At 45.2% G+C, this 26394-nt stretch overlaps 2 protein-coding genes across 9 annotated transcripts in view; both read right to left on the reverse strand.

Annotated features, from left to right (window-relative positions):
- Positions 1-706: 706 nt before the first annotated feature.
- scn3b (sodium channel, voltage-gated, type III, beta) lies at positions 707-10223 on the reverse strand. 3 transcript variants are annotated; one of them, XM_053873697.1, is made up of 7 exons: positions 10009-10223; positions 9735-9932; positions 7765-7940; positions 7450-7678; positions 4683-4821; positions 2311-2388; positions 711-2132 (listed from the first exon to the last, which is right to left on the reverse strand). In XM_053873697.1, exons 2-6 carry the CDS (start codon positions 9781-9783, stop codon positions 2325-2327), a joined length of 657 nt encoding a protein of 218 aa, XP_053729672.1. In that variant the 5' UTR covers positions 9784-9932; positions 10009-10223; the 3' UTR covers positions 711-2132; positions 2311-2324. The 3 variants fall into 3 exon arrangements, 2 of the variants coding, with proteins under 2 accessions (XP_053729673.1, XP_053729672.1); XM_053873698.1 differs by lacking the exon at positions 2311-2388 and having other exon boundaries at positions 707-2132; XR_008415721.1 differs by lacking the exons at positions 711-2132; positions 2311-2388 and having other exon boundaries at positions 7066-7678.
- Positions 10224-12025: 1802 nt separating this feature from the next.
- si:ch211-286b4.4 (zonadhesin) overlaps positions 12026-26394 on the reverse strand; it is a 52535-nt gene continuing 38166 nt past the window's right edge. For 2 of the 6 annotated variants that reach the window (XM_053873847.1, XM_053873844.1), the window contains 28 exons: positions 25971-26079; positions 25435-25571; positions 25230-25355; positions 24796-24975; positions 24163-24387; positions 23964-24090; positions 23654-23853; positions 23386-23598; positions 22464-22609; positions 22261-22388; positions 22000-22144; positions 21199-21331; positions 20976-21107; positions 20786-20912; positions 20505-20716; positions 20004-20166; positions 19842-19942; positions 19318-19478; positions 19125-19221; positions 18436-18605; positions 18320-18362; positions 17385-17525; positions 16997-17323; positions 16834-16928; positions 16656-16762; positions 16488-16567; positions 14659-14882; positions 12026-13727 (listed from right to left, as the gene is read on the reverse strand). In XM_053873847.1, the coding sequence (XP_053729822.1) occupies positions 13410-13727; positions 14659-14882; positions 16488-16567; positions 16656-16762; positions 16834-16928; positions 16997-17323; positions 17385-17525; positions 18320-18362; positions 18436-18605; positions 19125-19221; positions 19318-19478; positions 19842-19942; positions 20004-20166; positions 20505-20716; positions 20786-20912; positions 20976-21107; positions 21199-21331; positions 22000-22144; positions 22261-22388; positions 22464-22609; positions 23386-23598; positions 23654-23853; positions 23964-24090; positions 24163-24387; positions 24796-24975; positions 25230-25355; positions 25435-25571; positions 25971-26079 (4367 nt within the window). In that variant the 3' untranslated portion in view covers positions 12026-13409. Of the gene's footprint in view, positions 13728-14658; positions 14883-16487; positions 16568-16655; positions 16763-16833; positions 16929-16996; positions 17324-17384; positions 17526-18319; positions 18363-18435; positions 18606-19124; positions 19222-19317; positions 19479-19841; positions 19943-20003; positions 20167-20504; positions 20717-20785; positions 20913-20975; positions 21108-21198; positions 21332-21999; positions 22145-22260; positions 22389-22463; positions 22610-23385; positions 23599-23653; positions 23854-23963; positions 24091-24162; positions 24388-24795; positions 24976-25229; positions 25356-25434; positions 25572-25970; positions 26080-26394 lie in introns of those variants that run through there. The other 4 variants (XM_053873846.1, XM_053873845.1, XM_053873848.1 and 1 more) reach the window with 4 other exon arrangements.

A 26394-nucleotide genomic window follows, 5' to 3' on the forward strand; every position in this document is an offset into this window, starting at 1 on the left:
ACTGGCGATACAACACAACTATAGTGGTGGAGAAAGAAAAAAGTTTTTGGACACCTAATGCATTCTACTGGCAGGACTGCTGAAGATGTATTTGAAGCTCTATTCAGTTTTGAAAACATTCTACAGTTTGGTTTTGACAATGTAGAACGTTGTAATTTTGTTTAAACAATATACAAAATAAATAAATGTATTTGTCTATATAATGTAGCCAGAGCTTTTTGTCTGAATCTCCGTCTTTATTTTTACATGTACTTTTTATTATTTCAATAAAATAACAGTATCGTCTCTAGACATTCTAACCACATTCAAGCCTAAATCGTTTCTTCTTTTAACCCACTGACATGTTTATTACCCTTTTATGTTGTGTAACTCATGTTGAATTGAAGTATATAGTTTTAGATCACAGCTCTATAGACCAGAACACGGTCAAAGCCATAATCCAGGATCAGACTTTGCATATAAGGAAGCACCTCCACCAGCACGGGGAGCAACCTGCCTTCCACTGAAGCCTTGGTTGCTATAACAACAGCTGTTGCTATATCTGTCGCAGCAGTGGGTCACCGCCCGCTAAAAGACACACAACATCAATCTCTTACTGTCACTTGCGTCCCGTTCTCTGACTCGTCACGTGCGTTTGCTCAGCTGCTTGCCAGGTTGGCTCGTCTCTTCTCGCACGGCTGAACCACCTTCTGAAGGAAAAACGCTCAGGATAGTTGGACTGAAGTCGGCAGGGGACGGGCAATTAAAAAACCCGTGTTGACTTGAAGTGGAAGCACATCACAGGTCTCTTAGCTAGGTGCCATTCTGCAGCGTTAATGAGCGCTAGAAAAGCGCACTTGCCTATTGTGGTCGGTTCTGAGGCCACGTCTTTGAACCCCACACAGCCGCCCCTGATGACGATGATGATGATGAAGAGCTGAAGACCATTAGTCACGTTCAACACTGCATGCTTCCATCATACACACACGGTACAATCCTTTGAAAAAGAAATATTTCAGAGAGCAGAGGAACAAGGCAGCGCTGAATTGAATTGGTTTAATTGTCCAAAATTGGCTCATTCACACAAGAACTCCAACATGATACACACAAAAAGTGCTGTATAACTGAGTCACACAACGTTGCACCACAGGAATAGGCACCAATTCAGATTGAAATGCTATGGTCCAACGGCAGCCACAAAGCTCTGGTGAAACTTATCACCAATTGACAGTGATGGGCTGATGAGGCTTCACGGAACAGTGTCCCCATTTTCAGAGCCCACTAGATGGCGCTCTCTGCTGAGAAATCCTTAGATTGGAACAACCATTTTATTGAAACTTGCTCATCGTTTTTAAACCAAACCAGCTGTAAAAATAAGGACACTGTTTCATGAAGCCTCATCTGCCCATCACTACCAATTGATGAAAAAGAAAATGCAAAAACACAGCGCGTGGTGGATAAATACGCCAACTTACTTGCCAACTATGCAAACTTCATTCATACCACAGTGAGTTTAATTGGCATGTTTCATGTTTTCCCAGCAAAATAAGCATTTCTAACTTCTGAATATTACTTTGTTTATGATGAATTATCTGGTTATACATGAGTAACATGAACACAAGTGAGTCTCAAACTTCACACCAAGGATATTTGGCAACGCAGAAGGTGAAACATGGGAAAACTTCTCAGCATCCATCTTGAAATTTGATTAAGCCTCATGAAATCTCATCAACAATGTAAGTTCATTTCTTCCGACGATTATTACTCAGTTCATTTCCTTGCATAAAATCTTGCAAAATTCATTTAAAAAAAAGAAGTTGCCAACCACAGTACGAATTGGTATGAACGCACATCCAAAGGGTATAAAAGCAATGCAATTCTATTGCCAAAAAAACACCAAAAAAGTATCGGCCAACACTGATAAAATCGTGACCAGAAATCCATTTCACGTATCAAATATTAACAAAGTAGGCTAGGCAGTTGAGCGTACAAAGCTTTGCACGTCGCAGTGAAGCAGTCACACCATTGTTCAGGAACCTGAATTCTCTGCCACAATAGCATGTTGTCCACGAGTGGAGTCAGCTCGTAGCGTGGCAAACGCTGCACTTGCAGACATCACATGACCTCCAAGTCCCTTCATGATTGGTCAATACCTAAAAAGTAAAGTAAAGGAGGTGTTAAATGTTACAGAGAAAATGCTTCACATTTTCACGTGGATGTTTGCACAGGGAACACAGAATGAGGGACAGGATGAATGACAAAGCTCAAAACAAAAAAAATGAAAAATGTCCACTGTGACTGGTGAAGGACCAAACTCGACATGTAAAATACCGTTTCCGACTTTTCTATTCAGAAATTGGCGCTGTTGGATTTTCTTTGTGCCCGGAGGGAACGGCTAGATAGTTTGTCCTGCGGGTGGATTGGTAGAAGAAAGACAGTGTTTATCACCTGCTGACAGATAGACAGGCCTCACAACACACATTCTAATGCAGGATTGGGATTCTGCGCGTGGCAGCTCATGAAACAGGAGACCAGCAAGCATGTTTGGAGTTGTCAGAAAAGACTGCATGACATCACTTTGACTGTCCCCGATCCCCCCCCCCCATAATAACACCACTTATATGAAATAAAACAAGCAGAGTTGGAGGAAAACCCTGTGATCGTACATAGTTGCTGCTGGTTTATTTGTCGCACAAAAACAGCCATGTTTCCTCCGACCAGAACAACCCCACCAAGCCATTTTCTGAAGGTGACAGGGAGATTTATGTCACTCTCCCCTCTGACAGCACTCATCCTCAAAAACCATTAGGGTGGTGAAGCAGGATTTCCACCAGCACTGTGTAGGTCGTGCACTTCATGGACCAGGAACACATTCAACTGTCGACTCAGAAAAGGGAGTTTATAATAAACAAACTTGACTATTAAGACTATCTTGCTATGGATATCTGACCAAAAGCTCATTACGATGGACCTATGAGTGTCTGCGGACTGAAGCGGTGAACATCCAACAGAAAGCCGCCTGCTCACACCGGTCAATACGGACCATGCAGCTGCCATAAGCTATTAACTCTTTCAGCAGCAGTCACGGATGGAAGTTTGCAGAGTGATACACATTCGATCACTTAATGCTGACTAAAGTGATCTCCTGACTCGGTGGAGCGGCAAACATTGACTTCAGGTCAAGGGAACATCAGTCAGGCTGTAACTTCGAACTCGCATGCTTCACTTGCATGACTGAAATGTACTTTTTAACTAATGATGCTCTGACAAAACAAGTCAATCCAATAAGACCATGGATTTCAATCACTCTACCACCTGCACGACTTCAGTGGTGCTTAGTTCAAACACAGCTAGAGTTTGTTTTCGAACTTTAAATTCCATTAGAAATGGTTTGAGACTTTATTTTTCAAAGACAGAATGAAAGATGGAGGTCTGCTTCTCCTCCTCCTGCTATGATGAACCATTGCATCTGGTCCCATCCCATTGTTATCCAGCGTTGTTTGGCTTGTTTATCGCCATAATGGAAGCCAATGACCCACAAATTTTCTTGGCAGTTTATTGCAATAACAGCTACTTAAATTGTGTGTTGCCAGGTGACTGTAATGATCATTACAGACTAAAAATATGCTACTTTCACACAATAATAACTGATTTATCCAACCCGAATAAGCTACCCCAATGAAACCACAGGTTTAAATGATATACAAAAGTCTTTGGAGACACACATCTGGACAACACATTTCTACTTGTTCAATTTCCACACGTTTGTTTGCCAGTTAACTGCAGAACCACATGCTTACTTGGGTGTCTGAGGCTTCATGAAACAGTGTCCCCATTTTCTGCGCCCAATAGGTGGCGCTCACTGCTCAAAAGTCTTTGGATTTGAACAATCATGTCAATGAAACCTCACCTCATTGTTAAACCAACAGCGCCACCGACTGCGCTCTAAAAGTAAGGACACTGTTTCATGAAGCCTCATCTGCCCATCACCACTTAAAACAGCAGGGTTTTTTTTAAGGCTGCAGTTTGACATGAAATGAGGGGCATAAAACTGAGTGGCAAAATACAGGCATCCAAGGACTTGGGAATACATTTCTCCTCGATCAACAATGATTTTTGTAAACTCTATTCTCCACAGTGCCCTGAACAAAAGAGTGTGTTATGACCATGCACAGCAACCTCAGTCAGGACATAAGAGGTCAGCATTTTTTGACAAAGATTTCCAGGTTGAGTGCCGGCATCCAAGATTGACTGGTGGTGCTGTGGGTGCTTGGAAGTGCTGACGGCGTGATTCAAATGTCAAACTTTAATGGGACTGCACACCGTGCTCGAGGTGGTTGTTTTTGGCCCAGAAACCACTCGGCAGTGTCCATGACTCCACAGTGCTGCTGTTCAAGCTGAACCAAATTGAATTTCAATAAGCAATAATTACTGCTTACTATGATCATGTGGTCTTATTTTGGAATCACCTTTCTCCATAAATGACACAGAGGTGTGGATGAATATAAATATATATATTTAATGGAGGTGAGAAGGTCAGATTTTGAAGCTTCTCAGGCACAAAGGAAACAAGTTCAAGCTATTGTACTATGAATTCTACCTGCCACATTCCCTCCAAAATCTCTCTCTCCACACACACACACACACACACCTCCATGTGCCCTCACAGTATCTGTGTACTGGTGTGTGTGTGTCAGACTCACGCTGTGTCCTGCGCCTGCTTATCAGACCTGGAGATCTTCCGGTAGCAGTAGACCATCTCAACAAGCAGCCAGAACGTCAGGAACACCAGCAGCACATACATCATGATCTCGGAGTAGATGGCTGCGGTGTCTACGCTGGCTGTGGAGCACAAAGCAAGAGTCAGGAACATGTATTATTCAGCGAGTCGGCTGCAGTTGTCTGTTTTTCTGAGGGGTTGTTTATTCACAGGAATATGGAGGCATGCTAAGATGGAATGTGTGGCTCCAGTGCAACACTGCTGACTCACCCTCACATGTCATTCATTATCAAGAAGGGTTCCACTTCACATCAGCATGAAGGGCATGAACCTCCCGCTTCAACATGGTAGTTGTCAACAGGTACAAAAACTCAGAGCAGGACAAAATCATTTCAGCCTCATGTTGTGTCACGTTCACTAAGCTAGATGGCACTATCGACTCTCATGGGGTTGGTTTGCTGAAATCATGATCTACATTTGCAATGGCTACAGAATATGTCAGTCATTTTGTCTCAATAAATGTTCTTCCTCCTTCGGCTTCTCCCTTCAGTGGTGGCCACAGTGGATCATCCTCCTGCATCTCACCCTGTCCTCTGCTTCCTCTTCTCTCAAACCTGCAGACCTCATGTCCTCCTTCACCACCTCCATCAATCTCCTCTGTGGCCTTCCTCTCCACCTTCTGCCTGGCAGTTCCAACATCTCAACATCTCCATCTACCAATGTACTGGCTCTCTCTTTCTCTCCTCTGTACATGTCCAAACCATCTCCATCGAGCCTCTCTGACTTGGTCTCCTAAACACCTGAGCACATGTGCTGTCCCTCTGATCCTATCATCATCCTGCTCACTCCCAGAGAGAAGCTCAGCATCTTCATCTCTGCTACCTCCAGCTCTGCCTCCTGTCTTCTCCTCAGTGCCACTGTTTCCAAACCATGCAACGTTGCTGGCCTCACCACCCTTTTGGACACTTTCTCCTTCATCCTTCTGTCACACATCACTTTTCTCCAATGATTCCATCCTGCCTGCAGCCGCTTCTTCACCTCTTTCTCACACTCTCCATGGCCCTGGACAGTTGAGCCTCAGTACTTCAAACCTCCCACCTTCTTTATCTCTGCATCCTGTAACTTCACCTGTCCACTTGGCTCCCTCTCATTCACACACATGGATTCCGTCTGACCTCTCCTTTCTAAGGCAAACCTCCACCTCTCTAGCTGATCTTCCACCTGCTCTCACCACTGATCACAATGTCATCAGCGAACATCATGGTCCAAGGGGCTTCTTGTCTAACCTCATCTGTCAACCTGTCCATCACCATCACTCTTATTAAATGAAAGCCCACTAAACGGTTCTAAAGAACCTCTGTAGAATCCCTTTAAACATGATGTACAGGCAGGTGACATCAGTCGGTGTGACACATCACACTGTAAATGGCAACCGCTCTTTGCCACACAAATACATAGTTCATAACAGTGGATAAACATAATAACAGTGATAAGAAATAAATAGATCCCATCGTTTATATACAGGATGAGAAAATGTGAGCCACTTTCCGTGTGCAAAACCCAATTCCAGATAGCCTCAGCCGACGGCTTCAACGGATTTGAATCTGCACTCGCTGCACGTCTGCAAATAGATGCTATTAGTGAAATCTAAGCCCATGCATGGGGAGTGCAGAGACATTTAGCATGAGCTAGTCCCTTCTACCACTGTGAACATCAGCACTGTAAAGTGATAGCCCACAATAATGTACAGTAGCAGCCGGCTGAAGGCTATGTGGAATATGAGACCACCAGAGAATGAGAGGTGAAAAACACTTGTTTTTTTTAACTGTAAACTGTGATTTCATTGTCAAGCGGCGCATTTAAAACAAATACGCAGCAAGATTCTGAGGTTTTCGGGCCACTGTCAGTAAACATGGAGGGTTTTTTTTCCCTTTTTTTTGTTTGAGAATACTCATGATTGTTTTTTTTTACAAACAGTGGCGCCTTAGCATCTCGAACATGACATGACTTCCAAAAGACTATGTTGAGATAAAGACCACAAGGCCCATCATCTTCTAGTGTTACTAAAGTGGGTTAGAGTCCGTCAACATGCCTCATCCTGAAGGCACTTTTTTCACACGGCTACAGGTGAGAGGAGAAGTAAAGGTGGCTCTCGCACGTCAGCGTTCTGTCAGTGCACGTCCAACATCGCCTTCAGGTTTCTTTGGAACCGTCCTTTAGAAGTCATATAGTCTCGAGAGGGTTTTATTTTTCGAGTCGCACCTCCATGCGTGCAAAGTAAAATACAGACTTAAAACTTATGCTGTGCATTTCATCGACGGTGAGGCATTCAGCAAGCCAAGCATTCCAGCAGCAGGATACATTACCCCTCATAAGAGAAAGCACAGAAGTGGCTTTGTACAAACCCCCTCACTGACAACAGTAGAAAGCTTGGCAGACAGAACAAAACAGACAGTTATTTCTAACCAAGCGGTGACGCCAGATCAAATGCTTCTTGAAGAGTATCATAAATACGGTACGTCAATAACAGAATACAGTGAAAGTACAAAGCTATACTTGGTCTTGACCACAAATAATTATGCAGTAACTTTAAAAGAAGCCTGAAGCCAAGACATTGCCAGCACATGCTGTTACCGAGTCAAATTGCCCTTAAGAACATGGTTCCGTGTTGCTATCTGCACTCGAGCGCACAAACCATTTGGGTCATTCGGGAACAGAAGGCAACGACGCAGAATCGAGTCGGGGCTCACCTTCTTCTATCACCTTCAGCGAGATGTTTTTGACGATGGAGATGGAGGGTGAGAAGAAGTCAAACTCAAACTGCCGAAATACGTGGCACTCGTAAACACCGCTGTCGTCGTAGGTGACGTTACGAATACTGATGGATAAGTCCTGCAAATCCTGGCTCCCGTTCCACAACAAACGACCCATGAAGGGACTTGGCACCGGCACCGGGCTGTCTACCTCAAACTTGTATATCTGATGGAGAGGGGAGGGAGGGAGAGATGGGTGGGTGACTCATGCAGGCCCTGGACATTCATGCAGTACATGGCACTGTGACCTACAAGGCTTTTGTTCACTGTGGAACCACGTTCTGTTTTCAGAACATAGTACCAATGCACCAGTGTCTTGGCTTTGACCTCCTCTCTCTTCATGCAGGAGATACAGGTTAACTTCATGTCTTTCCCGAGGACAGCTTCTGTGCCTGAAGGGACGTCCACACATACAAGCTGGATGGAGCCTGTAAAAGAAAATTACAGATGAAACTTCCACCTCATGACATTCTGCAAAATAAGAGTGGATATAAAAGAGATCCCAAAGTGGACATAAAACGTCCACAGACCCCCAGTATGTGGTGTTTTTATGGTGCACAACGGAAGGGTTGCAGGCAGGAGGCTGTCTTGGTTTCCACAAAGGAAAAGATATGGGAGGAATAAAACGGAAGTTGTTCTCGTGTGAAGGTGAAAAGCATTATGCACTTGCAGGTACGACTAAACATCTAGGTGTTGAAGAACCAAGTCCATCTTATTTCGCATATACAATTTTAAAAATATGCAATTTTGTCTGTTTGTGGATGATAACTTAATTCAATGCATGTTTTGTTTTTTAATTTTTATTTATTTAAGCAGTAGTATTTTCCTGAAGGTCTGATTCTGCTCTGCTTTTTTTGTCCACTGCTTGACAGTGACACGTAGCTGATCTACGGCAGGGACACTCCACCGGGCTGCTCTGCTCACCACTCATGGATGACAGCACTTAATGGCCAGGAAAACAGGCTTCTTTGGTTCACTGAAAAACTCATTGAGCAGATCCTATTAAAATATGCTCCATGTATAAAAAACTCATTAGATTCAATCATTGCATGAAAACTATTCTATATGAAAAATATGTGCATATGTAAATGTATCTTTGAAAAGTACGTCATATACATGTATATAGTTCCTGTTGATGTATGAGATCTACAGGGAAATATATGGCACTTTTCTGTAATATTTCAAAAGTATATGTTTCATATTTGTGTGTGTGTGTGTGTGTGTGTGTGTGTGTGTGTGTGTGTGTGTGTGTGTGTGTGTGTGTGTGTGTGTGTGTGTGTGTGTGTGTGTGTGTGTGTGTGTGTGTGTATCCATTATATTTCTGCATGGGATACCTAAGTAAAACTGTTTATTGCCAAACTGTGTCAGCATAAATATTTTTTATCAAGAACAATTGTATCACTGTATTGAGCGCCCACGTCTGGCCCTGTCAAGAGCATTTCTTAACTTCTTATTTTTGTCATCTCTCACCGAATCGAATCATTTATTGTCAATTTATATGTGTCTCCGACTTGGCTTGGCCGTAACCTAGTGTTTTTATTGTTTTGTTTTTTAATGGTCTTTGTTTTTTGTCTTTTGTCGTACGATTTTGGAAGCCTCTCTAACACTGGGTTACTCCTGGTAACTACAACAATCAGATGGTCTACTACATCACCCACACAAAAATGAAACCCTTCGAAAGGCATGTTCTTTGTTTTCGACGACGCCAGTCAAACAAGACAGAAAACAAACAGCCATGAAGCAGGTTTGGTGCACGTTCTATTGACGGCAGACAGAGGCACATGAATATTGATGAACGCATGGAAAGATAATGGCAACAGCGAGAGCTGGAACATTAAGAGCACGGCAGGAAGCGGATGAGTGGGAAGAATGCGTGGGATTAGACGGATAGTGATCTTTAAAGTGGAGCAGTAATCTCAACCAGCTCGCCACATGCTTGCGTTTGTGTCATCCTTCCTCTTATGTAACTGACAGCCCCCATGGGTCGGCGGTGACATCACTGATTCCACTTCTCCTGCTCTCAAACCAGCACTTGGATGAGTGAAACCAAAGGGGAGCCTCCTTCTTTTCGGTGCGTGAACGCAGCACCGTCAGTGGGACAAAACAAAACAGTGGGTCATGGCTTCCTTAGCTACTGTGAGGGTCACACGCCCTCCTCATCGCGAGAGTCGACCAGGCTCGATTGGTGCGTTGGTCTGGAGAGATGAGCGGGACGTACTCACCAGCACAAAGCATGAGTAGAAAAGTTTGCAGCTGGACTCGGGTTGGCATCGTCGCTGCCCAACGCCCTCCTCACGCCGACTCCTTTTCAGCACCGAGGACAGCGCCTCTCCTCCGGGAAACTTTCCTCCGCGTCACAGCCGGAATTTCAATCCGCTCTTGAAACTGCTGCCAGCAGCGACGGCTTCCTCCGGCGACCACTGTTGACAGAAATGATGGCAGAATCAAACACACCTCTCTACCGATTGATCAACACGGCTTGTTTAATTTGCTCACCCGCGCGCGCGCCGGTTGCTGAGTCACAGCCGAGCAGGGACCTGTGGCTTCTGCAACACGCGGGGAGTCCTCACAAGAAGGCAGATCCACGGACACAGGAGAACAGTGGCTCTACGAAACCCTTATCAAGCACTCGCTCTGCGCGGTTGCGAGTAAAAGCCGGGTATTACCAGCAAATCTGTCCGGCGAGCCTCCTTTGTTTTGGACTTGGCAGAGCGCTCGGTGCGCATGCGCTCTGCCAAGCTCCCCTCCTACACTGTGAAGTGCATGATCACATTTGATCATCACGCGAGACATGTTGGCTCCATTTAGAGTTTGGACACATGACCCGAACAGATGTGGAGGAGTGTCTGCTGACTAGTTTGCCTGAGATTCAAATGTGTTTTAAAGAGTCATGATACAATGCAATACAGAGAACTAGTCATCTGACATTCATTCTCCTCACAACGCGAAGATGTTCACGATTGTCCTGCATGATCATCTAGTCCAGTTTTACATGTCCCAAACCAGAAACGAACACTGAACGGACTGGACACATGCCTCAGAGCTGTTTATAATTATGATGTCATTACACATGAATAACGTCATGACACATGAATAACGTGAAAGTTAAGGCACATTAAACATGTAATGATTCATTTAAAATAAAATAAAATAAAATCTCACCAATGAAACTTTCCCCAACAAACTTTTTTACTGCCCCAAAATCACCGCGTATTTTAAGAGTAGATGGAAGGGTTCATCTGTCCGGTCAAGAAGAGACTGCTATTGGCTTCCTGTCAATCACAGCAACGCAGGCTCTGCAGGAACGTTAGCCAATTCAAACACTTGAAGTTCCTTCTTTCTTATGGTGTTAAAGATGTGAGTCTATTCTAGTGAATCCAATCCTTGTCAAGACACATTTTTAAATAGATTAATGAAAAATTAAAACACACTATGGTTGACAATCATGGACAATGGAGTTATTATTGTTATTATCGATGTCGAACATTAGTTTGTGACTGAGCATTTTCCAGTTAAAATCACTTCTGGAGAACAATCGATGAGCCTTTCCTTGTTATTCTATTGATTGTGAATATGAGAGTGAGGCACAAAAACAGATGTAAATTGAGATGCTCTGTACTACAAACAGGGTCCTCTCTTCGGGAACCGACGGCGTAGATAATACCAGCAAGCAGACTGAATATGGCAGACCTGCTGGTGGCACATCCTGCAGATAAGGAAACCATAGCAACAGAACAGCAGCGCCATGGTGACTTGGTGAGCCCTGCTTAGGGACAGGATGTGGGCTCCGCTAGACGACAAGAGCTGCAACTGAGCAGCTACAGTGGATGTTGTGTTCAAGGGCCCACGAATCGCTGCACCAGTGTGATAAAAAAAAAAATCTCATGTCACAAAGAGGATAAAGGGGCGTTTCTATAAATAAATGCAGGGGAGATTTGATGGCTTTTATGCGGAGGCCTGAGTACTTCTAGGATGAGACAGCTGATTTCCAGGGATTTGGAAGGATTTCAAGATCGTATCATGCATTCTCTGTGGATGAAAGGCGGTGTAAATGGAGATGTCAATCCCGAGCTGGACTCGCTAGGAATGTCCTGTGAACTGTAATCTGGGATTTGGAGGACTGGCCAGTGCTGTCAGGCTCTCCGTCGGCGTTGTTTCATTGGTTGAGATCATCCACCCAACTGGAGAAACTGGGGTCACGCACCGCACTTTTTTTTTTAGAATTACGATTTATTGAATCTGCATATTGGAATTTTGTTTGTTGTAAAACCATCTGCAGTGATTCAGTTGCTCAAACTATATGACTTCTCTTTTCCCAGGGGCTCTTCCTCCTGGCAGCTTGTTTGCTCTTTTTTTCCTTATTTTTGGGGGATAAGCTGGTCCACAGAGGTATATTTTTGGGTACAGACAGTAGCTTTTGAAATAAACAAAACAAAACTATAACAAGAAAGGCCTTTATTTGTTATCTTTATTATTATTTCCAAAAACTCAGCCACATTTTGACACCCTTTCGAGTGTTGTGTAAATACATAGACTGTTTTTTATTATTATTATTATTATTGTTTTTGTTTTTTCAAAGTTTATTGTTATAAAAGTTGTTCATTATTAACATTGTTTTTTTCAGCTGTTCCTTTGCAAATATTTGGGCCACATTTTTTTTGTTGTTGTCAGCACACACACACACACAGTACTAGCTTCATGACTGTGTAGCTTTGTATTCCAAACACTAACCACCAAACAGTGGCGACTGAAGAGTCCTGCAACTAATAACCGTCCAATGCCTTGGACTGTGCAATGGATTCAGTTGCTAAATTGTAGAGTAGCTCAAATGCTGTCACTGATAAAAAAGAGATGATAAAATAGAGGATTACATAGTTTTTTAAAAGCCATTTAGCATTGGGAAAAAGAGAATCTGCATAGTTATGGCCTCACTGTTAATGTGCATTGAGTGAGGCAGCGGATACTTTGAATATATACCATTTATCACATTGAACACGCAACACAATACAGGCCTAAAAAAGACCCGCAATCCCCACAGCAACAATCACATGGCATCTCAAACATGAGGCAGACACAGGCTTTCCTAAAAATAGCCTGTTCATCTGAGCCACTGGAGCAGCAGTAATGTTGCCACTGCAAATCATCATGCGCAGATTTCCTCACACAGACCCACAGCAGCAGGGCCAGGAGGGCCGTGATGCAACAGTGTAGCAGGCGTGGAGTCAGCCAGGCATGGCGGCTAATCTCATTGATAAAGCCTGCAATCTTTCCCAACAACTTCACCACACACTCACACTCACACACACAAACAGAGGCAGTGCCAGTTTCAACCCGCGGGGACCTCTGAGCTATCGCTGGTAGCCGGTGAAAACTTGTTCAATCTGACCTTCTCAATAGGCCTCACTCCCGAGCCCAAAATACCCGGCGTGCATTATGAAACAAAGGCGCTGTCAAAAACTCACTCCAGTTCCAACAGGAGTCGGAGAAACAAAAAACAACAAAACAGTCAAAGTTGTGTGCAGCAGGAAGCGAGAGAAACAAGAGTTGAGTGGAATGAATTATTCATGGAAAGGTGCCGACCATCACCTTCACACAGGGGAGACGCTGCTGTGAGTGGAAACCAAAGCCAGAACAAGTGTCACCTTGTCTTTGTTGGGATGGAGTTTATTGCCTTAGTTAGAATATGCTAATGAAGCGCCGGTCAGAGGAGTCTGTGTTAGCTCCTGACCGGGAAACTATTTGGACAAGACATGTGTTGCTATAAATAATTTCTGCTGAGCATCACAGACGATTACGGTCAGCAGCAGAACGGTGCTTTTTGCTCGGCAGCAGCTCGCTCAGCTCTGATGAGGCTGATGTCATGCACCGGAAACGTGAAGACTCTGTAACATTTCTGATCATCTGAGGTGGTCAGGAGTTGGGCTACAGTCTCCACTCAAGTTACCGGGACCTCCTCTCTGGCTCTGACTCTCCCGTCCTGAAATATCACCCTGGCACGGGTCGGTCGAACGCCAGCACCCATCCACGCCAGGCAGCCGTTCCCTCTCCGCGCCGCCCGTCTGCACACCGTCGCTCATCTCCTCTGACTCGCCGTCTCGGTGCTGGCTCAGCGTGAGCTGGAGCTCAGTGAGGCGCTGTGATATGTAGCGTCTCTTGAGTTCCAGCAGGGCCGTTCCATCACGACTCCAGCGTGGTGTGCTGACTGCTGTCGCCCCCTGCAAAACCAAACATCACTGATGTGACGTGGATGTATCAATGAATTCCTCCTAAGGGAAGAACATGGAATGATGCCATAGATGAAACGTGAAATGAAGGAAGACACAAGGTCATCAAATATACACATTAGCTTGTTGAAAATACTATATTCATGACTTCTTTTCCCAGGGGCTCGCTTTGTTTTCCTTACTTTTGGGGATAAGTTGGTCCACAGAGGTATAGTTTTGGATGCAGACAGGAGCTTTCGAAGAAACTAAAAGAAATTATAATAAAAAAACCTTCGAATTGGCAGTTTCCACAATTAATACTGTTGTCTTTATTATTACTTCCAAAAACTGAGTCAAATTTTGGCACCCTTTCGAGCGTTGTGTAAATACATAGATTGGTTTGTTTCTGAAAGTTTTTATTTTGAAAGTTTCTTTTTATAAAAGTTGCTTATTATTATTAATGTTTGTTTTTCTGTCTGGCCACATTTTTTTTTCCGTTGAAATGTGTCCATTAATATGTATAACATGTCAGCATCATATATTCCAGTTTTTATATCACGTTATTAAAACTAAAGCTCTTTTCATGTCATGAAAATATTTACATAAGAATTTCAATTTTATAATATTAAATTACATTAAATTATTTGTTGTTGTTGTTCCTAAAGTACCACCACTAAAAAATATATATATATATATATATATATATATATATTTTTTTTTTTTTTTTTTTTTTTTTTTTGGCATTTTTTTTTTTAATTTATTTATTTTTTTTCTCTCTTGAAAATAAATGTATGTTTGTTTTTATCTCCACCCTAGAGTGACTAGGTTTGCTCAGTAACCCAACAGTAGCCTGGCACTAGCTTCATGACTGTGTAGCTCTCTATTCCCAACCACACTAACCACCAAACAGTGGCGACTGAAGAGTTGTCCTGCAGCTAATTACCGTCCAATGGCTTGAATCCTCCGCCTCTTCGTTCTGCTTCACTTTCAAATGCCTTCTCTGCTGAAGCTCCATGCTGAGCCTCACAAAGGATTCATTCATGCGGTCTATTTCCTCCTCGATGCAGGACGTCTGCAGATGGTTTGGCACTTGTTGGGTGATGAAAAGATTCTCCAGGTGAATCTGAGTAGGTGCTACCTGCAGCGGCGTCCCTCTTGGTGTCCGTCCTGCGGGAGTGGTGCAGAGAAAACTCCTTACTGACCAAGGAAAGGAGCAGTCCAGCTGCTCTTTCATTCCTCAGGGAAGCTCTGCCATGCAGTGGAGTGATTGAACACAGTGATTGAAGCCTGCGCTTGTGGACCAGAACCTTTCTGTGTGATACAGCGGGTGAAAACCGACTCCACTTTCTCATTCTCTCCCAGACAACAGTGTTCGAAACAGGTAGATCCACTGAGACTGCCTCCATTGATATTTGCAATTCAACAGTTTCGAGTACAAGTTACCCTCCAGCCAAGACTCCAGGAAGTTTTCAAGCCGTGTAACTCGAACTGAACGCACGTATAAAAAATACATTTAAAAATTTCCACTGAGAGAATGTGTTTTTCTCTGCCCCACAGTCGACCTCAGCCAGGAAACACAGATGGGACAGCTGGCTCTGGTCAGATTAGTCTGATAAAGATCTTTCTATTTTAGGGCCAAGAGTTCAACTGAACATCGCAGTTGAGAACATGTGGGCGAGGCGGCCGGCTGGGAGCCTCGGCTGTTGTTCTCTTGGCTTCACATGAAACAGGAAGTTGTTTTTGTGATCGTCTGACTCCAGTCGTCACCAGACTGTTTTGGCTGGTTGTTGGCTGGACATTGCTGTGTCCAGTGATCCATTCTGCTCTGGCAGGTCACTTCGACATGTTCAATGCACTTTAGTCATAATGAAACCCTGTCAATTCTTATTGCATCTTGTTGTCCTTCTCCTGCCGCTGTCCTCAGATGATGTCATCCTGTCGGATCTATCAAGGACAGGCAGTCACTCAGGGACAGGATGTGGCCAAGCAAAAAGGTTTGGTTGTGAAGGGGATCATCTTCCTTAGGTCTGAGACTGTGGTTCTCAGGATGAAAGGAGTCACGGCCCATATATGCTCCCCCTTTATGTACGTAATTGTACCCCTCTGTTTCAAATGTTACTGTCACTGATCACATGCTTCCATGTGTTTGTTTTTCTGTTTACCAATATATCCACCAGGGGGCGCAGCCCTCCAAACTCCAAAATAAACATGCCGACTGTGGAAGAAGTATTATAATGTACCTCGCAGATATATCGCAAGTGCAGGGTCGAGAGTTTCCACCTTTGTTGTTTCTTCTTCCTGTCTCATTAGAGCTACGTATCAGGTTGTAACTACAACACTGCCCCCCATGGCGCCCGATGGTACTGCCCCGTTTGGCTTTGTAGAACTGTGCGGAAATTCGGATAACATGAACGGAGGGCACGGACAGAAGCCTCTGTATCCGTACATAACATCCGTACCGAACAAGTGGGCCTTCCAACGTCCTGGCCAGTTTGGAAGTGTGTCTCTGCACTCAGAAGGTCAACTAGTATTGAAGAAAGTCTCGTAGTGACCACTCAATTGAATGTCATGTTGCAATGAAAAGAAAGCAAAGCTTTTGGTTTACTGGTGCAACATACGACCAGTAGAATCGGAGAAGGAAGTGGTTCAGAAATCTACGCAGGATTCCCCGTTGATTCTGTGGCATCACACATATGTTATAAGACAACACAGATTCAGAACGATTCTATCAAAACAAATGCTATGAGAAAATAAAAGAAAAAAGAAAACTACCTTTCTGCCCGTCCTCGGTTGAACTCTCTTTGAAGTTTGATATAAGCTGCTCCAGAGTAAAATACTTGTATTTCTCCAGTCTAAAATGGGATTCGGGAGCACAAAGAGAGAAAGTATTGGCAAAGACAAAGACTCGTCAGAACAAACTTTTGCAGCTTTCAGTGCGACCTTGCAGCCATCAGTTGTTCAGTGAAGTGTTCTTCAGTGGGAACTGTAATGTTGAGCAATTCCTCAACCACATCGCCACACGACCAAGATGTGGCGCCGGATTTGCACTTCAGAAAGGAGACATCAACGGTGACGTGTGAAGTGTGAAGATGAATCGGGACATTATTCAAATGCACACCTCCGTTGAGCTCCATTTGGAGGAGAAGAAGAGTTGAAGGCTCAACGCGGCGATGGCTTCATGGAGACTGAGCAAGTATCCACTTGTTTGGAATCCTGGGGTCAATATTCAAAGACAACTTGTCCATTTCACACCCAGCGACTGGACCTTCAACTCTGCTTACCTGATGCAATGTAGGCCATGGACTGCACCAGAGCTGCGATGAAGTGACCTGCACTCTGAAGCTGGGCCTCTAACAAGTACAGAATCTGATTGGTGGCATCAAAATAACAGTCCCCGGAGCAATGAGCCAGGAGACCTTTATTAGAGAGCGCTGATGAAACTGGGATTGACTTAGCCAGTAAGAGAAGCACAGAAGGGAACTGGGCGCAGCTGGACAGCAGCTCCATCACCTGGCAACCAAACAGGAAAATGGCTGAGTGTTGGGGTGAGAGCTTGTCAAGAGCTGTGGGGACAAGCTCAGTGGGAAGGTCTTCCTCCACGGTTGGTCCTATAAATATATAAAGCAGCACAGTTAGAATCTGAGGACACTTTCTGAGGCCCGCACCCACCATCGCAGGGGAGTTGGAATGGATCTGATGCCGACACGTTCTTCAGATAGTCCTGGATCTCCAGCAGTGTCTTGTACAGAGGCGATGCACTGACTAACTTCGAGAGATCTGGATCACTGAGACCAGACGGCTTCGGAAAGTCTTTGAAGTGAGAAGAAAGAAAACATGAAATCTGAAAGTTCACTTTAACTGGGAGGTGTGTCAAACTCCAGTTATTTATTGCTTTGTTTTTCATCAGTCCATACAGAATGCTGCGATCAAAAATGATTTATCCTTTGCTTGTCACGTTAGTTTGTTATCATTAGCCTCTGATTCTTTAATAAGACCTCTGGATACTAGAGCCTGTCCTGGAGGGAAGCTGCTCAAGTCCTTTTGGAGAAAGGATTTCATCAGGTTTGAGAAAGATTAAGGAGCTGCTCTTTAACTTGTCACACATCCAACGCCCTCAGAGTTAAGCTCAAGCTTACAGCATCACATCTTCAGTTGGGGAGAAACAGATGAATAAAAAACAGGTCCAAGCTGAACCCTGAGTATAGCAAGCGTTTCAAAATCACACAAGCGCCACAGAAATGACGCAGGTTTGCTCCGAGAGTTTCACCAAATTCAAAAATGTCAATCCAGACTGTTTTGTTTTGCATAAAACTATATTTATTAGCTTTTCATTCAGCTGTTATTCAGACTCATCAAGACCAAACTTTAGCTCAGGGGTCTCAAAGCCGTCCTCAAAAGGACCACAGTGGGAGCGGGTATTTTGCAGCCACTGCGGCCCTTTGAGGACCGGTGTGAGACCCCTGCTTTAGATGTTTGTAGTGCCACCTGCAGGGGCTGGAGCGACACCACAAGTTAGCAATTCGAGACAATGACGTTTATAAGCAAGACTGAGAAGTCAGTCGTCTTTCATGAACCAAGCATATGAGAGAAACAGAGCTCCTTACTGTGCTCCTGAGGGAGAGCGTCTGTCTTGGTCACAGATGAACGCTGGGGATGATTTATGGACGGCGATGAAGTCAACTTAAAAACAAAACACACACAGAAGAAGAGAGAACTGTACCTGTGGGTCAGACATGTGGGGCTCAGCTGATGGATTCTGTGGCTCCCTGCCATGGACCACACCAGCCTGAGCGTGAGAGGCGACGCTCAGCTCCGTCTCCAAAGACAGTCTGCACAAGAGCACCTCAACAGATCGGAGAACAGCTTCCAGGAGCGCAGCAGATGCTTCCGCTGCGTGTCAAGGATGAGAAAAACAAATGACAACGGCGCCACTTGCCCTTTGCTTTCTTTGGCTCTAAAAGACCGAGATAACCACGCATTTTGGATTTGAGGGGAAACATCTGTCCGACAACACCGACTCATGCAAACAGGCTAAGGGAGCGGATTAATACTTGACTGGGAGATGGACGTGATTGAATGGCTCAGCTTCCTGAAGACATGACATGGAAATATTTAACAAAAGACAACCGTCAGAAAAAAGTAAATTTCAAGTGAAAGTTTTCGGTAGCGTTGACAATAATCCACACGCATTATTTGAGTCACTATTACGGCGCTATTCATGTGGTAACAAGAGCAAACAGGCTGAACGTGCAGGAAGGAGCAGTAAAACCAAGGTTCTTATTGAAACCCAAGGATCAAAACAATGAAAAGTGTCCACCAAACTCAAAGCACCATCTGTGATAACAGATTCGTGTAACTACAAAGTGAATATCTCAGTCAAGCATCAATATATCTTTCATGAATATTCACCTTGGTCATCTGCCTTTGGTTTGTCCATCATGGCGTTATGGACAAGCAACTCCTTGAGAAGACCCAATTTTTTATGATCCATCTTCTCAAAGAAATTCTGAAACAAAGCCCACAGTGCGGCAGCTGTTTTGTGAATATTTCATGCTGAGTTATTCATGTATTGTGAATTGAAACAAGCAGAAACGCGTCACACCTGAAGGGTTTCCACCTGCTGGCAAATGTTGCTGTAAAACTCCTGCGTGTCTTTGCGATGGCGGGCCAGTTGTGCTGCGATGTGGAGATTCTGATCTTCAAGTTTGTCGTACAGAGTCTTCACATTGAATCCCTCCAAGTTGCTGAACTTCAACACACTTCCTGGTCAGGAGCAGTAAATGCCAGCGATTAATCTAAACACCCTCCATAAAATTGCTCAGACCGAGCAGAGAAGTCGGCACAGGTCATGAGACTGTCATATAAGTCATTAGCTTTAGGTTTGTTTTTTTTAATTCAACATAAATCAAATGTGAATCTAATTATTAAGAGCAATGGAGCCCAACAGACGGCTTCAATGATGCAGGAGACACTTTACATTTCCAATCCTGCAGTTGATCCAAATACATTGCATTCTATTAAAAGTTTATAAAAGATAAATTCAAATAAGGAAATAGAAAACAGGCTAAATAAGCAAGGTAAAAAAAGCATTTTTATTCACGGCTGTTATGGTATTTTTCATCTCACCTCCCCTTGAAACAGAATGCTCCTCAGCTTCCGCTCCTTCTCCAACACCCCGGCTGGTCAGGGGGCTGCCCAGGCTTGGCGCCGCCCAGCTGGAAGCACGACTGTGTTATAGGTCAGACAGTTTACTGTCAGTGATTCATCTATCCTGCAATAAGACCCAACCTCTCTCTGCTGCAAACACACTCCACGGGTCCAATCGGTTCCCCGAGGCTCCTCCACTTGGGCCTCGACCTCCACTGGGTGACTAGTGCGACTTTGCTGGGCCGTAAAACCAACACCATGGTGGTCAGAACCACAACAAGCACCAGCAGAAGACACAGGACCCCTAAACAGTCCAATTGAACAGTGTCATTTAATAGTATACTTAATAGACCCGTCAACAGTGGACGTCATGCGAGTGCAGCGTCGCAACAGAAGTGGCCCCACAGAGAATGACGGGTATGTGAACATTTGATGGAAGAAAAATGTTTTCAGGGCTACATATGTTTGGTTGTTGCGTGGATGGATGTCAGAGTCAGTGTTCTAACCACGGACTGAAGTCGGGTCTGGGTCAGTAGCCCTCACATGTAGCTTGAGAAGGAGCAGTAGTCCACCACACTTCAGTTGCCAAACTGCTCACGCAGCCATTCATGCGCCATCACTCTCCACTCGCATCAGTCAAACCTGTTATGACGTCCCAGTTTGGCAGAAGATTTAGTCCATGCTGTTTGACGACTCCGTAGCGCAGCAGCTGCGATGGGGTCATGGGCTGGAAGGCTGTGTTTCGAGGGTCACATTCAGTCCCCTCCTCACTCACCACCACCACTAGACTCCAGTCTGGGACGGAAGCGTCCAAGAAAACATACTTCCCTCTTTCTGAAAACACGTGAGCAAACCTGAGAAGCACAGCAGAGTCCATGAACGCAGCAGAGCTGTTCTGGAGAGGACAAAGGCTCCGTTCTTACATTGTGGAGTTGAAGCTGCTCTGTGTGATGAGTGTCTCCAGCTGTCTGAAGACACCAGAGTCCCAGCCGGGGTTGCTGTTAAACAGGTGGTCTTTATAGTAGACGGGGAAGTGGCTCAGATGTCGATCTACGGGAGGAGATCAAAATCACAACAAGAAAGAACAAACGTGTGTTTGATGAAACCATGTACCTGCGTGATTGATGGTGAGATGGAAAAGCAGCATGTCGTCTACAGAGACACACACAATCGGATTGGGAATACGAGGGAGTCCATCGCCTTCTGTATGTTCGACGTCTCTCCTCTGTCTGGAATTTGATCCCTCTGTGGGATTAGATGTGCATGTTTTAATAAGGTTTCCTGGATATAGAGAATCATTTGTCTGACACCAGTGTGGGACGCAACAGTTCAGTACCTGAGAGAAACCGGTCAACGGCTCCTTCACGTGCTGGAATCCACCCGAAAATTCCTTCTGAATCAAACTGGACCAGATGGGCTGTCCAAATATTCTTGGCATGAACATCAGGCCCAAGAACATTTTTAACTGTCTGAAAATGAAAAAAAAAAGATTCTCCGAACATTTTCACACATGACTTCTGTAATGATCTCAACACTCACATATGAACTGCGTTTAACTATGGTGTCTTAACCACCAAATTTTGACTCAGTAAAATTCATATTTATTGTAAAGTTTGATGAATTGTATCTTGGTGGAAGAGAATAATAATGCTCAATTATTGATGGATTGGTTTTCGACTTCAGTATTAGGAGTCTCTCTGGCTTGAGTCAGATTAGGATCAGGTTTAGGATTCAGCACTGGAGACAGTCTGCTTTCCATCTAGAAGCACAAACATCCATCCACTTTCCCATCGTTCTATCAGATTCTCTTTTTACTGGATCAGTTTGAAGGAAAATTTCCAGATTCATCTCGACATTTTAAATCTCCACTCGTGACCCTATCGAAGGTCACAGTGCTCCTGTAGTTCACAGCATCAACATGCTTGTTGGTGATCTAGTCGGAGCCCCAGTCCTCAGGTGTGGCTCATGAGAATGGAGCTTAAGAGATGACATACTGAGAGGGGAGCAGCGCGACCGAGTCAAGTTAATAGTAATGACCTTAAAGTCGTCTCTCTCTCACACGCGTGCGACGTGTAATTCCGGTATTTAAATGCAAATGGTATATAGGGAAAGAAAAGGTCTTGGCACTTCTCCTCACCCTTGACCAGACGGCAGCTCCTCTATCTCCGATGCTAAGCAGCAGGCTTCCATCAGGGCTGGGCTGGGCAGAGAGCTGTGCTAATCTGGAGAGGCATGAAGTGTTGCACAGCTCCTCGGAAGAAACGTACTTGGCACACTGGCAGCTAGGAGGACAGAAATCGGCAGGTTAGACAAGAGGCACTTCAAGCTCATCTTGACTTTCATCGATGGACTGGAGCGCGGCAGAATGAGCATGAAAGGTAACAAAAGAGAGATTTACATGCCCATCTCTGCGTTCAGAGATCCTCCATGAGGACCACAGGTTCTATTGCAGGAGTGACGTGATGGCGAGACACACTCTCTGGACGCTGCCAGCCTGACCTCACCTGTGGCGCATCGTCGGTTCATCTACGTAGATAAACACCCAACCTAAAATCGTCATGACACTGGTGGAAAAGACATGAAACAGGAAAACAAACTGACCTCAGGTTGACAGTCCAATTCACTGTCAGACGCCGAACTTTTAAAATCCAGTAGGTTGTAGTATATGAACCCAGTCCGGCACAGGCAGAGGCCGTCAGAAGGATGGAACGCTCGGTTCTTACCCAAACAGGAACATGAGGTGGAACCTAGACAAATGTATCCAGTCACATTTCAGACAGGGAGGATTTCTACATGACGCAAGACTTAACAGCCATCACTAGTGATGGGCGGATGAGGCTTCATGAAACAGTGTCCTTGTTTTGTGGTTAGGTTAGGTGAGGTTTCATTGAGATGGCTGTTCCAGTCTGAAGATTTCTGAGCAGAGAGTCACCATTGCAGTTATGGAGTTGCACAAGTATGTTTGTGTGTGTGACATGTGCTTTGAGAAGCATATTCTGGAATTTCCTCATCGCTTAACTGGGAGCTTGGGAAAGGACAGCCCCCAAAAATATGATTCTCCAGAAGGATGCCTGGGTTCTCCTAAAGCCCTGTGTTGCAGAGTCTTTCACCTGGAGGAAACTAAAAGCAAAGCCTTCTTCAATGGGAGAAAAAAAGAGTTGTGCATCTTGACATCATGGATTAGTGTTCTAGGTGTCGGTAGAGGACATGCTTCAGGAATGACCACCGTTTTCCCTCAAGAGGTTTCTATGGTAGAATGTTTCAGGAGGACACCTCAATTACAGTTGGCAAACTCTCGCCTGAAAAACAAAGCAGGGACCACTGAACTGTACTGGAGAACATCAACACGTATTGATAAACCAAGGGCTTCCCAAAATGTCAACAAATGAAATGCTTGACCCCCTCCGCAGTTTCGATTACTGTACAAAGCGAAAGGACAACTTCCACACCTATAAGATGTGAAAGCAACATCCAAAGGTTTGAGAGGTACATGGTGTGAAACTTGCAACCAGACTGTGGTCACCTGGTGGAGACGTGGAGGAACTCCCACAAGGGAAGCATGCCTTCCGTCCTGGGAGATGGTTGAAGGTGTTGGTGGGACATGCGTGGCAGTCATTGCTACTTTCAGCCTGTGTGATGTTTCCAAAGGAGCCAGGTGGGCAGGGAGTGGGTCGGTCCGATCCAACCGGACAAACGTACCCAAAAGGACATGGGCTGCTTCTGTAGTCGCCGGTTCCTGTTGAATTGTTTTCATTACGAATGAACAGAGTCATATTGTTTAACTGAGATACCTGCAGGGCAGAAATATCCCGCTGGACAGTGGAGGCATTGCAGGTTTGGGGAGCGATAAGGACGGTAGGTCCCGCCCTCACACAGAGCGCAGCTGCTACTTCTGGAACCTCTTGGCCCACTAACATGAACGGGCATGGTTCCTTCATGGCAGGACTTCATGGCGGAGCTGTTTGCCGGGCAGTAGTAGGGGAATGGACAGCTGCACGGCCAGAGAAGCAAGGAACACCAGCCAAAGGGTTAGCAACTTCAGCGTCTGGTTTCAGGCATCAAAATAAGCACAGACAGCAAATGTGATCCTGCAGCGCTCACAGTTGTTTGGGCGAATCGTAAGAATCTGATCCCTCGGGACAAATGTAACCTTCAGGACACGTCTGAGGCTCAGCAGTCTGCGGTCCACAGTACGAGCCAGCTCTGCATAACCTTTCTGACGCGGCACCTGTAGCAGGAGGACAGACACAGGCTGCTGACAGACGGCACATGCAGTGTACGAGCCGGGGATGAGCACGACCTGTCGGACATTCATAAGACGCCCTGCAGGGGGTCCCATCCACGTTAGGTTTTCCAGTGGCAGTCGGATCTGGGCAGAAGGTTCCTCCTCCACAAGGCTCACACTGACGGGGCGAGCCTGCACCTGGAGTGGACCGCTTAGTGCCGGCAGGGCAGAGCACTGGGGATCCAACGCCAGAGCACCAGTAGCCGGGTGGGCATGGGCTGCTGGTGTAGTCGGACAGACCTGGTCAAGAAGGTTTTACTCAGCAATGTGAAGAATAATCCGACTTATGAAATCATCTTTGAGAAGACATCATGTCCTATTCAACGCTCATTTGCATCACAGCAGCTGCAGGTACATTAGAGGTGTTGTTTCAAGATGAAAAAAACACACACAACAGTCCTCATTTTTAAACAAAGGTGTTACATTTCAGAACAATTTCAAAGGACCATTCATCAAGAAGCCAGTGACAGGCAAGAAAAATCGCCGCCTTTGAATCACATTATCCTTCTCATCTCCATTACACACCGTGAAATTACAATCCCAACTTTTCCTTCTCAGAGAGAGTAAATCATTTCAACTGAAATGTCATTGCGGTGCGTGATGCCTCAATAAGGAGATGTCACTGAAATGAGATGCAAAGTGTCAGACCTGTGTTGTTGCAGTGGAAGCCCGGCGGGCAAGGGAGGCACTCAGCCCTGCTGCCTGCTCCGGGGGAGGCTCGATAGCTGTGCAGCGGACAAGCTTTCGGACCCGTCACTCCATGAAAATCACTGCCAGGCAAGGCATCGCAGTAATGGCCGGCCGGGCAGAGATGAAGAAATGGGTCCCCTGCAAACCCATAGCATCGCAGTCATGACAGATCCCCCAGATATCTGCTTCCCAACATTGTGCATGTCGCCATGGTGCTTTATTTGTCATGTACGCAGTGCACATGCAGCGAAATGAATCGTGTTGCATCAAATTGATAGCGGATCGCTATGAGAAATGAGGACGGATGTTTGCTGGAAATTGAATTAGCAGTGTCGATTATTGCGTTCATTAAATACGATTTGGAAAATTGCAGGAGAGCAACATTGACACACCTTGTTTACACCAGTGTGTTGGCGGACAAGCCAGGCAATCCAGTAAATTGGCTGCTCCCGGGAAGCCCCGAAAGGTGTTTTCAGGACATATCTGAGGCCCTTCTGTGCCCTCTGGACAGTAAAAACCTGCAATATTAAAGATATATGGGGCACTGAAATAATTGTAAACGTGACACGGGTGAATTGTTGTTTGGCTCCATTCCACCTGGTGGACATGGTCCGGCACATGCCACGCCCCACTGACACTGGGAGACGTTGGGAATTGGTCCCGGTGGTGTGAACTCGGCGCTGCCTGACAGGCAGAGATGCCCTGCAGCACACACACCCTGAATCCTCCCGGCTCTGTGAGCGTAAACACAGACCCTGTCACATACCATCCTGAAAACAAATGCATGCAAACAAATGCTCGACGTGTCGGTGAAACATTTCAAGTGGTCATTCCAGTAACCTTTTTGCTAATGAGTCTAGTACAGCGATGCACATAAAGGCATCCATTCAGCCGTGCGGTGAACTGAGACTCCACACAATGGCACATAATTCACAGCACTTCATTCAACTAACTGAAAAAGTCATCAAGCCGACAAAGTTGGTTTGTCTGTGAGTCAGAAGACGACGGTCGTCCTTTTGGTTGTATCTGGGCCTGTGTTGCGTGTGAGTGCGTGCGGGCTTCATTTGAATGGGACACGGTCCACTGCCCATTTGGGAGCTTGTTTATAGGAGCACTTTGCTGCTATACACTACCTGCAGAACTTTCCTGGAGGGCAGGGGCAGCACTCTCTTTCATCCAGCAGCCCTGTCTTGTTAGGAGGCGTGTAGGTTCCATCTGGACAGGGACGCGGCACCATCGTGCCTGAGCAGACACACAACCAAAGTAAAATAAACTGCTCTCATCATACTGCTCACTCGAACAGCCAGTGTACTGCTAATCTACCGTATTCTCCGGATCATAAGTATCAGTTCTGTAGTTCTGTCAGGGGTGCGATTTATGCTCTGGAGCAACTTAAGTGTGAAATTATGAACACATCATTATATCATTCCACATGATATTTTCACACTAAACTGCAAGAGGGCGTCGTAGGCCTGTGTCGACCATTTCAACATTGGCGGTAACTTATAAAAACAACTGAGAAGGGCAGAACAAAAATGGCACCGAAAAGAAAATCAT

The sequence above is a fragment of the Synchiropus splendidus genome, chromosome 8 (genome assembly GCF_027744825.2).
Source record: "Synchiropus splendidus isolate RoL2022-P1 chromosome 8, RoL_Sspl_1.0, whole genome shotgun sequence".
In the NCBI taxonomy this organism is placed as follows: Eukaryota; Metazoa; Chordata; class Actinopteri; order Syngnathiformes; family Callionymidae; genus Synchiropus; species Synchiropus splendidus.

Excerpts from the sequence above, each read along its gene's own strand:
- scn3b (XM_053873697.1), bottom strand. The coding sequence starts at position 9,783 with ATGCCAACCCGAGTCCAGCTGCAAACTTTTCTACTCATGCTTTGTGCT. Across the intron at positions 7,941-9,734 it reads TCTACTCATGCTTTGTGCTG|GCTCCATCCAGCTTGTATGT; the intron begins GTGAGTACGTCC and ends TTTCTTTTACAG. Across the intron at positions 4,822-7,449 it reads GCTGAAGGTGATAGAAGAAG|CCAGCGTAGACACCGCAGCC; the intron begins GTGAGCCCCGAC and ends TGTGCTCCACAG.